This window comes from Podarcis liolepis (genome assembly GCF_965112155.1).
Source record: "Podarcis liolepis genome assembly, chromosome: 5".
Taxonomy (NCBI): Eukaryota; Metazoa; Chordata; class Lepidosauria; order Squamata; family Lacertidae; genus Podarcis; species Podarcis liolepis.
In genome coordinates, this window is record NC_139556.1 from 39,840,200 (window position 1) to 39,857,199 (window position 17,000).

At 42.2% G+C, this 17,000-nt stretch overlaps 1 protein-coding gene across 8 annotated transcripts in view; it reads right to left on the reverse strand.

The window, feature by feature from the left end:
* Positions 1–298: 298 nt before the first annotated feature.
* The window catches only part of PLCE1 (phospholipase C epsilon 1), a 133,482-nt gene continuing 116,780 nt past the window's right edge, over positions 299–17,000 (reverse strand). For all 8 annotated transcript variants that reach the window (XM_083502992.1, XM_083502991.1, XM_083502988.1 and 5 more), the window contains 10 exons: positions 15,719–16,012; positions 13,671–13,834; positions 12,898–13,159; positions 10,939–11,057; positions 8,479–8,607; positions 7,405–7,614; positions 4,854–5,015; positions 3,791–4,009; positions 3,128–3,326; positions 299–1,464 (listed from right to left, as the gene is read on the reverse strand). In XM_083502992.1, coding sequence (XP_083359118.1) covers positions 3,147–3,326; positions 3,791–4,009; positions 4,854–5,015; positions 7,405–7,614; positions 8,479–8,607; positions 10,939–11,057; positions 12,898–13,159; positions 13,671–13,834; positions 15,719–16,012 — 1,739 coding nt within the window. In that variant the 3' untranslated portion in view covers positions 299–1,464; positions 3,128–3,146. The remainder of the gene's footprint in view (positions 1,465–3,127; positions 3,327–3,790; positions 4,010–4,853; positions 5,016–7,404; positions 7,615–8,478; positions 8,608–10,938; positions 11,058–12,897; positions 13,160–13,670; positions 13,835–15,718; positions 16,013–17,000) is intronic.

Below are 17,000 nucleotides of genomic sequence, written 5' to 3' on the forward strand. Positions count from 1 at the left end.
TTGAGGTGAAGGGGCCTTGTGGGGATTAGAGGTGAATGGCTACATTTTGCAAGCCATGAGTATTAAGCTTTGTAGAACATCCAATCTGATTATGACTCTGCATTCCATTCAGGTTCAAATTGTTTTTCAGCATTTTGCTTTGAACTTCAGTTAACTGAACAGGCTCTTTTCTTGATTTACTCTCACAATATGATCCTGGTGAACAGCAGGTGTGTTGATGCAGGTTCCACAAAGCCTGTTTTTGAACAGTTTAAAATTTGTACTATCATTATCAAAAGACAGTCAAAACCAGTTACTATTTCAGTTCTTGCATGCTTTATATGGGTAGTATTAAATTGCTTTAATTGTATTATTAACAAAAGGAAGGGAAGTTACAGCTGGTGCTAACGGCCTTATAAAAACAACAAAAGCCCATGGTTTTGCAAACATATACAAATCTTTACAAATACTTTTATGTAAACAGAGATTGCAAGGTTTATACTGAAAATGAACACACTAGTAATGCTTTAGGATTAAATTTCTTAAATAAGAGTGAATATATATTTGACGTTAACAATTCAGATAGAAAAAACTTCAAGCTGTTAATTTCTCTCAAAACACCTTTATAATAATGAATTGATAGTGAACATACAGATTATGTTTCCTGAATGTACTTCTCATTATAATGCTTATCTTCTCTAAACAGAGATACATATAATTTTCTGTAAAGCAAGGCATGATAAATACATTATACAGTGGCACATACCTTAGAATATTAAAATAAATAATCATTTTTTAAAAAAACAAAAACTAGAATAAATTGCATGAAGAAATGTTGCTCCTAATCAGTATCACTATTAAAATAGGTATACTTACTGTACACTGACAAATCATAACTTTTATATTCACCATACTGAAATCTATGAATTACAATGTACTTTTTATCTGCCTACAACCACCTAAAAGTGTGTTTAGAAGCTGCTTTTAAAAAGTGCATTATTGTTATGTAACACACTACAGAACATCCTCAACTTTCATTTTCCCTTAAGATGCCTAATTATTTTTTTCTAAAAAGGCAGATTTCTGCTTGCAATGGACAATATAAGGTGCTTACTTTCCCTCTTGTCCAAAGGTAGTGAATATGAAGACAAAAGGAGGAACAGTCTCCAATGATTCCAGGGTATTCTTCCAAAGCCTCAAAAACATAACTTCCTCCACTGTTCACAGACTGGCTCTTGCCAGCAGAAGCAGCAACTAGATTGCACCTGCACTGGTAGCAGAGATTCAGCTGGGCCAGCCAGTTCCTTAGCAGTGACTTGCTCCACTGTACGAAGGTTTGTCTCTTATTTAGACACGTTCCAGTTACACCCCCTATCTCCTCCCAAAGCAAGACTGCGCAAAGAAGCTGAGGGAGTGAATCCATCGTCCTTTTCTATCAACTTCACTGCAGCTTTTGTCTCTTGTATTTAAGGCCTTTGTAATTTCCTAGAATCAGGAGGAAATGCAGAGAGGTTTAAATACATTTTTAAAAAAGATTTTGAGCAATTAATCACTTAAATACTGCTGCCATATGTTGAATGAACAAAATCTAGCAAAAGGCAAGTACTGAGGTTCTATTGCTTAAATTTCTCGCCTTAAATGGGAAGCTCTTACGCTGTTGTCATTAAATTACTGTATTTTTCGCTCCATAGGGCGCACCTAGTTTTTAGGGGGGGGGGGGGAGAAAGGAAAAAAAAATCCCCCCCCCAGCCCCAAAGAGCAAAGAAGCCAAGACAGCAAGCGGGATCCATCCCGCTGGCTGTCTTGGCTTCTTCTTTAGCTGCGGGGCTGGGGCGGGGGAAGTCCGAGCTTCCCCCAACCCCAGCCCCCAGAATGGGTCCGGGAGCGGCGGCGAGGTTGCGTGCAACCTCACCTTCGGTCCCAGAGCTTGCTGCTATCAGCAAGCCTGAGCCCGGCAGGAACTCCCGCCGCGCTCCGAAGGCTTGCGGATAGCTGCCTGAAGCCTGGAGAGCAAGAGGGGTCGGTGAGCACCGACCCCTCTCGCTCTCCAGGCTTCAGCGAAAGCCTGCATTCGCCCCATAGAACGCACACACATTTCCCCTTCATTTTTGGAGGGGAAAAGGTGCGTCCTACAGAGCGAAAAATACGGTAGTTCAGAAAATAGCATTTCCTTGGAATTGCTGATTAACAGGAAAGAGAACCTCTCATAGATTTCATATCTGGTTGCCCATTTTAATGTCACATTAAAGATAGCCTAACATGATGGTTTAGTGTGAATAATGCACACTGTTCAAAAGTTCCCAACTCTGCATCTTCCAAACCTAGGTTCATTGTTTGCTTTTGCCTTATTGCTCATGGAAGAAACAAACCAAGGTTAACAATTGTTGCTTGTTTGGAGGAAATAAACCACAAGCCTGTGTTTGAAGAAGGCAGCCTGGCTTGCTTTATTCACCAAGCACCAGAAAGGGGGGGGGGGAGTGCCATGGGAACTTTGAAGCAGCCTGCATCAGCACAGCTTGTTCACAATAAACCATCTTTCAGCTCCTCTACAAGTAAACCTAGTAAACTGCATTGGTGGTACAAGATGCTACTGTTACAGGTGTAGGAAACTCACCAACCATGGTGACCTGCACAGTAAAGTTCCTGTGACAATCACAACTACACTGTACACAGGCAGATCTGTCCTTGAACCAGAAGCACTTGCTCAATGGAAAGTATCTTGATCCCATGCAACAAATTAGAAGCAAGCACACGTAGACTGCTCTATATTCTGATTGTCTGGAAAAGCCGTTTTTGGGGATTATGCTCAGCTGGGAGCGTGAGAAGTTGCCATCTGGATGCATCCTAAATTTAACTTGATGGCAATAAAAGTCTACCAGTTTTTCCCCTTCTCTCTTACAGGGTATCTAGCTGGAACAGCAAAAATGAAAGGGAAATCTGTGTTATCACTTAATTTGTTAACTAAACCATTCCCCTACTTCATCACTGATTATAAAAGACAAGGCTATTTTAAGGAAGGCTTCTCAGCATTTAAAAAAAATTATCAGGAGTTTATTACTTGGGTTATTGCAAGCTTAGCAATGCTTATGTAGTTTAAATTGGTATATAAGTACACTATGTTATTTAGATCACTGCCAACATTTCCTACCTGAATACAAATCTGGAGGTTATTCCATCGTGTCGCTGTAAGTCAAACTGCATGCAGTCTTGTCATCTTTACTTTGCAGACCCTCTGAAGACGTTTGTAGAGATGTGGTTATAAAGCCCCTGTACTGCTTACTTGATTTAGTTAATTTCTTAAACTCATTAGCAAATGAAATACCTTTTCTTTTATCATCTCGGCCTGCCTATGAAAAGAAAAAGCCAGGGAACCAAAATAACCAAGTTGCAAAAACATTGCCAGTGTTAGCTTGGCTTGTGGGGTGAACAGTTCTGCACAAAAGAACAGTTCCGTGTCAATCCTCTTATATCATTTATGGCAGGAAAATGTCATGACATGGTGACTTTGCCCTACCTCCCCCCCCCCTTCCTTCCATAGTGAAACTTTCCCATGGGTAAACTTCCACAGAATGAGATGAATATTCAACTACATCCTGAAGAATTGAATTGCCTTCAGTTCTAACAAATATCTTGATAATCCAAAGCTATTAAATGCCAATTTAAAGGATTTGTTATGAATCTTCTGCCCAAAGAATGAATATAAAACTCCTTTTGCCATTTTTGCTAGAGATGATAGTATGTTCATTTTCTAATTTGCAGAGCTTTATAGAACAGCAAAGTTTATACAAATTTAGTAGAACAATTTACTTACTTGGACTTGTTCTTTAAGCTTAAGGATAAATTTCCCAGCTCCCTTCCACCTGTTTTGAGCTTGAAACACACACTCTTGGTCGGCAAGGATCCTCCGAGACATTTTGGGTGTAGAAGACTTCTTGTTTGCTGCCTCCTTTGTCACTTCCTCCAAGAGAACATAATCACTTGGGTTGGGGTGGTTCAGAATACTGTAGGAATACTTAGCCTTGCATAAAGTCTGTTAAAAGAAAATTAAAATGCAAAGCCAAATGCTATTTAGTTACCATTCACTTCTAAGGCAGATCTCACCTTGCACAAACAGAAGGGATAAATCATTCATTTGCTGGATGTACATTTTGTCTAACCCATGGGTAGGCAAACGAAGGCCCAGAGGCCAGACTGAGAAGGAGATTGAGCCACATCCGGCCCCTGGGCTTTAGTTTGCCTACTAAGGATGCGGCCCAATCGCCTTCTCAGTCTGGCCCGTGGACGATCCGGGAATCAGCGTGTTTTTGTTTTTACATGAGTAGAATGTGTGCTTTTATTTAAAATGCAGCAGTTCAAAAGCATATCAAAGTGCAAGTAGATAAATAGGTACCGCTCTGGCGGGAAGGTAAACGGCATTTCCATGTGCTCCTCTGGTTCGCCAGAAGCGGCTTAGTCATGCTGGCCACATGACCCAGAAGCTGTATGCCGGCTCCCTCGGCCAATAAAGCGAGATGAGCACCCCAACCCCAGAGTCGGTCACAACTGGACTGGTCAGGGGTCCCTTTACCTTTTACTGGGTTATTTGTGGGGCATAGGAATTCTTTCATCCCCCCCAAAAAAAAACAGTCCGCCCCCCCACAAGGTCTGAGGGACAGTGGACTGGTCCCCTGCTGAAAAGGTTTGCTGACCCCTGGTCTAACCTAAATCATTTACAGGCCAAAACACATTTAAAACCTAGTCCTGTGGGCAGAAGTGTGTTAGCAGTGACAGCCAGTAGGGACAATCCATCTTTTTGACATGATATTCTGCTGTTCTTTCTGCAAGAGACAGGCGTAACTCTCAGCAAGTGGGGAAAATGTATTAGGACATCCTACCTGTTGGATGACATCCTGGGCTGTACTGAAGCGAGATGCTTTGATGACTGTACGAGGTTGCTCTGGGGAAACGTCATGAACTTGAACAAAAAAGCTGTCATCCTCAGAGCTAGCAGTTGCATCATCTTTCTCCTCCAGAAAAAGATTTCTGTTGTTTAAGTTCTACAGAAAAACATCAAAAACATGCAAAAACATAGGTTTCCCTAGCTCTGGAAAGGAGACCTGTTGCTTAAGGAAATGTGGAGGTAGCTTCTTTGAAAACTAAAATTGTGGTATTCGTTCCTTGTTTTCAGACTTAACGTGTTGTGAAAAAGCAAGAAGAATCAAGCTTTGATGGCAAGGGAATGGCAGTTGTGCACCTAGTTGCATGAGTACTAAAATAACTGGAGGGACTTTTCTCTTTGTTCCCAATTGTGTCACTGAAAAGCATACTCTTCTTCCCTGTGCTGTCCAAATGAGAAAATTCAGAAGGCCCGTTGTTGTTTAAACACACCTGCACAGAGGGAGTGGTTTATGTGGGGTGGCCTGATCCTCACTGTAGTCTGCCTATGTTGCAATGGATCTTACTACACAACCAGTATGCCACCAGAAAGCATACCATACTTTTTGCCCTATAGGACGCACTTTTCCCCCTCCAAAAATGAAGGGGAAATGTGTGTGTCCTCTATGGGGCGAATGCAGGCTTTCGCTGAAGCCTGGAGAGTGAGAGGGGTCGGTGCGCACCGACCCCTCTCGCTCTCCAGGCTCCAGGAAGCTCTGTGCAACCCTAGGGAGCCCGGCGGGAAGTCACGCCGGGCTCCTGAGGGCTGCGCAGAGCTGCCTGCATTTCGAAGCCTGGGGCGCGCTGAAAAGCTCGCCCAGGCTTCGCGCAGCTCTCCGCAAGCCTGCGGAGACTGGCGCAACTTCCCGCCGGTCTCCCTAGGCTTGCGGATAGCAGGCTGTTCTGGGGGCTGGGGTCGGGGGAAGCTCAGGCTTCCCCTGCGCCTGGGGGGGATATATATATATTTTTCTTTATTCCCCCCCCCAAAAAACCCTAGGTGCGTCCTACGGGGTGGTGCGCCCTGTGGGGCGAAAAATACGGTAATCAGCTGGGCAGTGGCATGTTGCGCTTGGGTTTCGGAGTGAAACCATCACAGGAATCTTTCATCACAAGCCAGAGTATAATCCAGGTCAGTTCAACTCCTATTGTCAACAGGCAAAAAACCCACTTTCTATCCATCAGTGTACGAGCAAATCTTTAGTATTGTCTAGGCCAGCAGAATACTCTACATCCTTACTAGTACTGTATCTAAATTTAGTAACATACACCTGCAGTAAGCCTTATTTCAGGGATGGAGAGCCTGTGGTTCCCCAGATATTGTCAGAATCCAGCTCTCAGCATCACTGGCCGTGCTGGGTGGGGCTGCTGGGAGTTGGAGTCCAACATCATCTGGTGGGGGCCGCACAGGCTCCCCTTAGCTGAACCGATACATCTAGGATTCAGTATTGGTTAGTTCAGCAGGTTCATTGGTTCACAATGCTATTAAAATGTGTTTGGACGGCCAAACTGCATGACTTGTGGCTGATGTTTCACACCCTTGCCCTCTGCCTACACTCTCCAGTTCCTTATCCATCTCTCCTCATTATAGCACCTTAAAGGGTAATCAATTTCATTAAGGCACATGGACTAGAGAATGCGCTTCACCAGAGCCATTATTAAAAAGGCACACAATATTTTCTCGAGCCCTCCACTAAACCAAGGTTAACAAACGTCTGTGAGTTGCACTCATCCTGCCAAAGCTTCCAAGTCTACACAGATTGACATTGAAATTTGAGGATCTCTTCTTTTCACATTCCTTTTATAATTTGGATAAATCTAAGTTGTTTAATCAAGCTTTGATGGCACTTTGGGCACAATCCAGTCAAAATTCATCACGCCTAAGCACCAATGCTAGCACAAATACAGTGGTACCTCGGGTTAAGTACTTAATTCGTTCCGGAGGTCCATTCTTAACCTGAAACTGTTCTTAACCTGAAGCACCACTTTAGCTAATGGGGCCTCCTGCTGCTGCTGCGCCACCGGAGCATGATTTCTGTTCTCATCTTGAAGCAAAGTTCTTAACCCGAGTTACTATTTCTGGGTTAGCAGAGTCTGTAACCTGAAGCATATGTAACCTGAAGCGTATGTGACCCGAGGTACCACTGTATGTGCAACTATTCACAGGGCTTTTCCCCCCCTGCTGCTGCTGATCCCTTTCTATACGTTGTCTTTCCTAATTAAGCATACGTAAAGTTTACTGTATAGATCTACCTATAAATAAATAATGTAAAATAATTGCCCTTAGGATGAGTTCATGTATTTAAGTGTTTCAACAAGCCATCTTTTCAGTGGTGCGTTGTAAAAAATTAATAATACACCATTAAACACTGCTGGGCTTTTCTGTATTACTTCCTTTCCTAATGCTCTATGTCAACAAGAACAAGTTCCAGGAAGCCAAGCAATGAATATGTTCTTTTTGTCACCCTCTTGATACTATCAGCAAGCAATATATGTCAAGGCAAGTAGACTCACTTCCTCGCGGGTTTTAAAGATAATTCTTCCGACGTAGCCTTCTTCTGGGAACCAGCTGTTCAAAAGCTGGACAATCTCTTCCTCGGGACTGAGCACTCTTTGGAATGGCGGCTTCCTGTACTCATTTCTTTCTTTAGATATAAAGCATTTCTCCTCCATCAAAAAATAGTCTGTGGGATACTGTCCAATACCTTTTGTAGTCGCCAAAATCTAAGCAAAAACATGTTAATAATTAGAATGGCAGAAGTTGCATGTTCAGGAAGCTGATTGTGTTGACAACAAAAAACCCTTTATGATCGATTTATCTTGTGTACAAAATAGGCTTTTGCTGTATTGCTAGCCATTGAAAATGTCTTTCCTGGGGCTATGTACTATCTGGGTAGCTGACTTATTTCAGCAGAGGCAACTGCTGTTTAATCTTATTTCTGTCCAGCTTGGCTTGCCAGACAGTTTATTCAAATTCCCAAGACAGTAGAGCATTTTCCCACTGCTGGAAAACAGCCTCCGCTGAGATAATCAGCTGGAGGTTTTTCCACTCATGAACTTAGCCCTTTTAACTTTTCTTCTGCATTTCAATGATGTTTGAGAAAAAGACATTATGCAGAAAAGCCTGGCCCCTATGACAAGGGCAACCAGCTTGGCCCATCGTTCAGAAAGCAGCCCCCTTCCTCCTTAATAGACATATTTCTAATACAGAACATGCTGTCCAAGCAAAACTTCATAATAATAACAGCAAAAGCTTTATGACTGTCAGTGCAATTCACTTTCAGCCTGTGCTTGTAGGATCTGGATCATTCTGTACCTGAAATGCTTTAGCTCCACTGTTTCAGCATTACAAATGTTTTTGGCAACAAACAAGCCTCTTTGCCTGCAAAGCTCCAGTAACTAAGGAAGTTAGGATAGGATCTGTGTTTGTTAGTAAGCTTTTGCATGTCTCCATATCAGTAAATTGGGCTTAGTTATTTTGGGGCTTAGGCTGCCCAAATCCAACAGAAATCTTAGGGAGCGAGTAACACAGCACATGGTTGGTTACTAAAGATTTGAGTCCTGAACATCTCAAAAGTGCAGGCTTACTTGATGCAGAAGCTGAGCTGCTGTGGTTCCTTGCCTTATCGTAAAAAGCGTGAAAGGTTCTGGTCCTGGAACTCCGTGTATAGTGACTTTGTACACTGCAGCCTCTCTCCTCTCGGCAGTACTGAACCGCTGTTTAAAATAAACATGCATCTTTAACACTTATTTACTATTTCATGATTTAACCAATGCAATAAGTAACAAGTTCATCCACCACAAACATGGCCACAGGATATCTGAAACATTAGGAAGAATAAGAAAGATAGCAAATGGATGCAGAAAACTTTGAACTGAAATAAGTTATGAAGAATGATCACAGATGGCCCATTAGCTAGCTTCCTTGTGGTCTAATAGCCTGTCTTCGAATAATATCAATTTAAAGACACAGCCAGGAAAAGCTTGAGGGTAAGCCTCTGCGCCAAGCTTCTGAAACAATGTGCTGGACACAATGTACTACTGAATGGAGAAAGAGTGGGCAAAAGGAAGACCGAGATACACAACAGCTACTTTGATTTTGTCTATATAAATAAAATAAGCGATGACTCAGTAGCAGTAATAAAAATAAATGAGGATGAACAAAGGACAGAACAGCTAAATAAACTTAATTAATTCAAATTAGTAGAGCTGAGTAAATTTCTCATATCGATAACTCATGTCTGCTTAACAGTAAGAGCTAGAGGAAAACAGACAGACCACAGTCATTGGAGTTTCTGTAAGAACTTGTGTCATGATCCAGACAAAGTTATGCTTGACTAAAGCCCATTGATTTCACCATTAGAATAAAAGAATATGCTGAACTCTTCAACTGAACTGAACTTATAAATGCTTTCCTTTGCTAGACTGCATTTCTCACTTCTTTTGCTGAAGAGGAAACATTGGGATTAAACAGAGCACACCTGCTATAGCTAGATTTCAGCCAGGGGTGTTGCAAAGAACATCCTTTTAAGAAAGCGCAGGATATGTGTGTGAACAAGAATATGGTCTTGTAGGCTGGACTAAACCCCATTCAGAAGACTGCTCACCATCATAGTGCCAGTTCAGAGGTACCTTGTAGTGTTCCACAGGTCACAATGTCTGGTCCAGCTCTTTCATGTTTTCATTAACTTACTTGAATTAAAGTGGAGAATGAAGGCATGTTCCAACCTTGCAGATGTGCAAGTAAGGAAAACCAAAAGAGGATTCAGTGGCATAACAGCTGCTAGGAGTCAAGTAACTTTGGAGCTGTAGCTCCATAAAGGAGAGCAACAGTGGTCCAACTGTAGGGGAGGCACTTACAGACCGGCAGTCTAGGCAACAATTAGTGCAATGCAGTGTGCAGATGATGGGTCAGTTCACAGAGGGAAGAGATGTCCATTAGGCTCGTGCCATTGCAAAACTGCATGTGTGTCTTTGTCCATAACTGAGCCCTTAACTATCAAGCAGACATCATAATGAGTACAACTGTCCAACCTGACAACAGTGGAATCCACTGTTCTTTAAACATAAATTTCAAGTTAAGCTTACAAAGGTTTATTACACTCAACAGAATAAATAAATATGAAGCCTAAAGCTGAATATAAATACAGTGGTACCTCGGGTTAAGTACTTAATTCGTTCCAAAGGTCCGTTCTTAACCTGAAACTGTTCTTAACCTGAAGCACCACTTTAGCTAATGGGGCCTCCTGCTGCCACCACGCCGCCAGAGCACGATTTCTGTTCTCATCCTAAAGCAAACTTCTTAACCTGAAGCACTATTTCTGGGTTAGTGGAGTGTGTAACCTGAAGCGTATGTAACCTGAAGCGTATGTAACTCGAGGTACCACTGTATAACTGAAAAAAGGGGTGGCTGTACAGCTCTGGTTCCCCCATCATTGTTCCTGAACTGATCATCGCATCACAGAATTGTAGAGCTAGAGGGTATTCCCAGGAGGAGGAGTTTCCTCTGTGACTGACATTGAACCAGGCCCTCTCGAAAACAAGGAGGGGCTTCCTGAGTGACGTAAAGACTGGCCAGGCAGACCACTGTAAATCCAGCTTCTGCTCCAAGCCATAAGAACAGAAGGGAGCATGGGGGTGAGAAATACAGCAAGTTCATTTCCATATGTTGTGGGTTTTGGACTTGCTTATCTGAATGATATCCTGCATTAAGATCTATTCCTATGCTTATACTATAGCTGTACAATTATATTCATCTCCTATGCTGCTGTCATCCTTCTGAAGAAGCACAGTACAGGTAGCATGTTGATTTATTCTGATAGCTTTTACTCAATCGGTGCAACATTATTGAGCATTCAAAGACACATGGAAATTCAGCACTGTAGTCTGATTTACATGGACACTATTCCTCAGGCGATACTGCCCCCCCCCCCACCAGAGCATTCTCATTTTTCACAATGCAGGAACCAAAGCATCCTTTGCCTTCCTGGAAGAATCTTCTACATTGACCAGGAGAGCATGCTGACAAATCTATTAGAAATAAATTACCAAAGAAGCAGGCACCATGTTTCCAGAAGGATTCTCTTCCATTCTTCGGCTGTTAATAAACAAACTCGAGATTTCTAGTGCTTCATTGTGCAGGCTTCGTAGCTGCAGATGCCTGTATCCTTAAACAAGATAGTAACACAAAATTGGGAGGTGGGAGAATAAGCCAGTCAAATAGACTACATGTTCATAGGTTACGTACGTTGCAGAGACAAATGTAACAGTAGCCACTTAACTGTCCCTGAAGTGTAAGGATACTTGTCATTTCCTCTTTCATAAAATATCTATTGGCTACACTCCAGAGAAGCTCTGCGAGTAGACAAGGGCTTGTGAGTGCATACCAGGACATTGCGCTATTTTGTTTTGAAACACAGCTCCCCAAGCCACATGGAGGGCTACTGTAGCAGTTCCTGTGAGAACTCAAGTAGCATATAGGGGCCTGCTTGCTGGAATGTACCTGCTCAAAACAAGCTGTATTAGGTGGGCGAAAAACTGAAATATATTAGCACAGGTCTTCTGGTCTAATAAAAATTCTTTTGAGTGATTTACCTTCATAAGACATTTGCCCCCTTACATTACAGAAGCACCAAGGTATTTCAAATGGCCATTGCAATCGACGCTGCTTCACTGAAAATTTTGAGATGGATACCAGCTTATATACATATTTATTTGGACATGCTAAAACTTGCCTAAAGATTGCACAAATATTCTAGACACCTGCCTGTGCTGTAGAGGGTCCACTTGCACAAAGGTCTGGTGAAAGATGACAAGCGGCAGCTGTTAGGATATTTTGGAACTAATTGCCTGTTAGCTAAGATTTCAACATACACTTACTGAGGTTCAGCATGTTCTGTCTATACACATACACCAACAGGTGTAATACCAGAAAAGCCTGGAGTCTGAGAAGTCCATTCACAAACACACCGTGTCCCTCCTAAAACACTAGTGCTGAAGGTCTCTTTTTTAAACAATACACTTCTGCTGAAGCAGGGGTGTGGGTTCATTTCCTTAACCACCTGTTCCATCTGTTAGAACCTCAGGGCAGCGCACACAAATAATAGTTAAAACAGTACATTTAATAAAAGTAATTTACAACCTCAGTCAATGCTTTCGACTATCATCTTAGAGCAGTAAAACATAGCGCTAGTGTATCTGACCTAGAAACAATTAGGCTCTCCTGAAGGTCTGAGTTAAGGTATGTGTCTTGAGACTTACAGAAACACATTGGAAAACCATAATAGATCCCGGCACCTCTCTTTCTGAGGTGTAGGCAATTATTAAGAAAACAAAACCCAACATAATTTTTTAAACATCATACATTAAGATGCTTAGAAAGTTGAGTTGATTTTTAATCTGTTTTAGTATTTTTACTTTTGTATGTTTTAAAGTACTGGCTATGATTCCCCCCCCCCTCATTTTCTTGTTTTGTCCTTTTGTAAACTGCTTTGAAGGTTTTTTTTTTTACAATCAACCCATATATAAATTTTATGAAATAAATGATTTAAATAAGAGTCAGTTTTAGCAAGTTGTGCATGCATGCAGCCAAAGCAGCCCCTGCTTCACCCCTCCCTCCCTAAAGCGAGGAAACAAAACACGAGAGCAGCTGGGTAAGCATTATATATGATCCAGCACTTGTTGGGTTGCTCCTATCAAACAAACTATGAACTATGAGCAGGATACCAAGAACAAACCTGGGCTTCTGACTGTGGTTTGCTTGCGGAAAAAACAAACCACACACATTAGTTCGCACATAAGCAAGTCACTCAGTGGTTTGTTTCCCTGCTGCAGGAAGGGAGGAGCAAAGGAGGGAGTGCTGCAGTTAACAGTTACTCAGATGGTGCACACACTAATTTTCCTAACCACAATGTGTGGTCAGCCCTACATGCAAAAATGTTTGTTGTGTATCACAGCCCTAAGTACGCAGCAGCTCCGTCTGGGCCCTGCATACAAACTTCAATTTACCTCTTTTTAAAGCCTTCAGCGGAATGATTCTTTGAGCCATCACAGCTGAAGAATTGTTTTCAACAACTGCAAAACGAAGGAAGACTAGGTCTTCAAAGTGAATCCGGAAAAGGAACTGTTCATTCCACATGGGGTTGAGAGTATTGCGATGAATGGGCTTAGTGCGGAAATGGCAGCTATCCAGCGGAATCCCAAGCACATCCACTTCAATGCAGGGGCTTCCTGTGCTGTTGCTAGGACAAACATTCTGTCCAGACACAATCTGGAAAACAAAGGCCCAGAATGAAAGCAGGGCTGCTGTTGTTTTAATCAACTCTCTCAGACTGAAGAGTGCTTATGCTTTAAAGAACAAATTAATTAAAAACTGGTTTCAGAAGTAACAATAAGTAGTAATATACATAACTAAAACTGAAATGGCAGTCTTGTGATTGCTACTTGCTTATTCTTATGCAGAACAGCAGCTGCTTCTGGGCAAGGACCCAAGGGGAAAACTGCCACACTCTTTGAGGCCAGATGTCCCCCGCCCAGCATCAAATCCAAAAATATGCGCCTAAAAACTGACATGCACTTTCTGTGCTGCATCAAGTTGAAAGTTTTGTAACAACTGACGATTGTCTCCTTCCCTCTCCTTGGTCCCACATTTAATTGCAGCTATCTTACTAGCAATACCAGTAATAAAAATGAGAAGCCACATATTAAACAAAATTATGTCATGTATAGAGTTAACTGGTTGTGTTAGGCTTATTAAAAGATTAATATGAGTTTTCACTTACTGTCAGTGAATAAATAGCTGGCTCCATATTGTCCAAATCTCGTTCTAAAGGGCAAAAGTGTTGATACATTGGACAGTTCTTATCCCACAAAACAGGTGGCTTCATAACATACCCACAGCCACCATTTGCTTCAAACATTGCTGCATTTAGGTGAAGAGGGAGATCTATAGGTAAAGCATTCAAAGTGTTAACATTGCTAAGACTTGAATGTAAGATAATGCATTTTTAAAAGAACATGGTGATTTCAAAGCGTGCCGTTTCATTCTGGGCATGTACAGTTGGCTTCGATTAATTGCCAAAAGGCAATGGTAAAACTGAAAAACTAACTAATCAAACTGTAAGAGCTTTGAAGAAATAGAAATAATTCACAAAAACAGATTACTATGCAGTTAAGGACTCTTTCACACAATTAGGTTTTTCACAACAACATCAAGCAAAACCATGGCTTAGTGAAAGCATGCAAGCATTCCCAAAAAGGAGATTGCTGCTGCTGCTGCTGCTGCATTCCTCCACCAGTCCTGGTGCTGCTGCTGCTGTGAGCTAAGCAGAGGTTTGGCTTAACATGTCATCTGAATTTGGGCTCCTGGTTTGTCTCCTTCAGGCAAACCACAAGCTGCAAACCCATTGGTAGCAGCACATGGTTTGCAAGACAAAATACAAGTCCAGTTTTGGATAACACACGAAGCCAAACCATGGCTTAGCTCACAGCAGCAAGAGGACTGAGGAAGGACTGCAGTAGGCACATTCTGTTCTCTGGGCACTCACAAACAAACGTGTTTGCACTAAGCCACATTTGGCTTAGTGTTATGGGTGAACCAGCTTATTATCACTCACATGGCTGGCCAAGAAGCTGCAGTGATACACAGTATAGATATGACAGTATCTAAAACCAGCAATGGCCGCTCCAAAATCTAGAAACATCAGTCCTGTATACCTGAAGGGAGCATCTTCTGCAGAAACTGCTGCTTGCCTTCTATCACTGTGCCATTGAGAGCGTGCTCACTTATGGTTTATGTGTGTGGTACGGAAGCTGTACTACTCGGGACAGGTTGGGGTTGTGCAGAGTTGTTAAGGCAGCAGAGAGCATTGTTGGCTGCCCACTCTCCACCTTAGAGCAGATTTATGCCACAAGGTGCCATAGGAAGGCACTGGACATAGTAAAAGATCCATCGCATCCTGGTCACTCTCTCTTCGAGCTCCTGCCGTCGGGACGGAGATACAGGACGATGAAGACAAGAACAAGCCGTCTTAAGAACAGCTTCTTCCCCAGAGCGATCTCGGCCCTGAATGGGAAGCCTGGACTTTGAAAGTCATCTAATCTTCCTTGCTATTTTATACTGTATTGTTTTAATTAGTGTTTGTATAGTTGATTTGATTTTGTGTGGAGTGCCCTACCTGGGTGGATGGAGCAGCCAAGTAATTTCGTTGTCCCCGAGAGGGGGCAATGACAATAAAGATATTATTATTATTATTATTATTATTATTATTATTATTATTATTATTATCTCCACCCCCATCATTCAGCCCGGACACTGAGGTCCAGCTCCAAGGGCCTTTTGGCGGTTCCCTCATTGCGAGAAGTGAGGTTACAGGGAACCAGACAGAGGGCCTTCTCGGTAGTGGCGCCTGCCCTGTGGAACGCCCTCCTGTCAGATGTCAAGGAAATAAGCAGTTATCTTATCTTTAAAAGACATCTGAAGGCAGCCCTGTTTAGGGAAGTTTTTAATATTTAATGCTGTATTGTTTTTAACACTCGATTGGGAGCCGTCCAAAGTGGCTGGGGAAACTCAGCCAGATGGGCGGGGTATAAATAATAAATTATTATTATTTGTTTGGGGTTACAGAATGACGCATGCATTTTGGTGGATGCATGTGGCATTGTTTGAAGCCACCATTATTTCTGTGAAACTTGAGTACCTCCAATGTATATTCATTTTACATCTATAAAAATGCCAAGCAAGGAAATGCAAGATACAACCAAAAAGGGAATGGTTTTCTTGTAATGTTTCAAGCGCACATGTGTTTTTAAGGAATGAGTGCGCCCCTACCATCCGTTTGGTAGTTGAGTGCCACCAGCTGTACCCCATGTAACCAGAACAGAAGGGGATGAGGATTGGATGAGTCAATGCGAGTAGCGGCCGGGTATGTCCTCAGCAGCTGGCAGGTGGTATGTTGTATCAGCTTCTGAGAATATCGCCTGCACAAGCGCTTGGCAGCATTTTCATTCAAAGAGGAGATATGGTAACACCTAGGTGTCCTTATTATAGAACTGAGAGAAGTTGTTGGGCTAAGAGCAGGTGAAAAGGGCTCTTCCCAGATCTGCCGTGCGCTATCAAAGGCACCTAAAAAAACAAATACAAATACAAGTTACAGGTGCACATTCTGGTAACACCACCTTGTCTTCCCCTCATCCCCAAGAAGAATATACTAATAGGAAACAAATGCATGCATGGCCACAATAGTAAGGAAATCTTATGCATCACCAGAACTCTAAAGACTTCTTTGCAGGGAATTCTGTTCCTCAGAGGAAAACCCAGTTTAAAAACAAGAGCTATGGCTTCATAATTTGGAAATACTGCAGATGAATCTTCAAATAAACTACAACAGGAGGTCTAGTTTTCTTCTCTGTGACTTAACTTAGGGGAAAAAAATATTTTCTTCCATTCCTATATATTGGTAACAGTAATGAGGTAAGCATTAGTAGAAAATAACTACCATGCTCCTAACAACATGATCTGAAGGAATAGTGCAGCAACCTTGTGGAAGCTAACCAGGTCTGGAGGCAAGATTTTCTGAAAACACTATATAAGCTGCCCAGAGTTCAATGATGGAAGGAAGGTGTAATATAAACCTAATAATTTAAAATAAACTTGCACAGGCATGCTCAAAAAATTAAAGCAGTGCAATAATGAACGAATCTCAGTGCAGACACAGAATTCAGACAGATGTGAAGTTGCTAATTTCTGAACTGTGGATTAGAAATTTGGAGCGGGCTGCGGGATTGTGTACTTCCTATTCCACTCTTACCTCCTACCTAGAGCAAATATACCACTCTGTTTGCCTTAAACATGGTCAGTGTTAACAAAGTCCTCCCACTTAATTTGTAATGGATTTGAAAAATGTGGTAGGTGTTAGTGTAGACATGATGACTCCATTGTCTGGAGTGAGAGAAACTACAAGCCTGGATTTTCACAGCATGCAAAGCCAAACCATGGCTTCACTAGCAGCAGCAGCAACTGGACTATAGGAGGAGCATTTCTCGGGGAGTCTGCATGGTTGTGTGTTCATGCTAGGCCATGGTTTGGCTTAGCATTATATGCAAATGGCGAC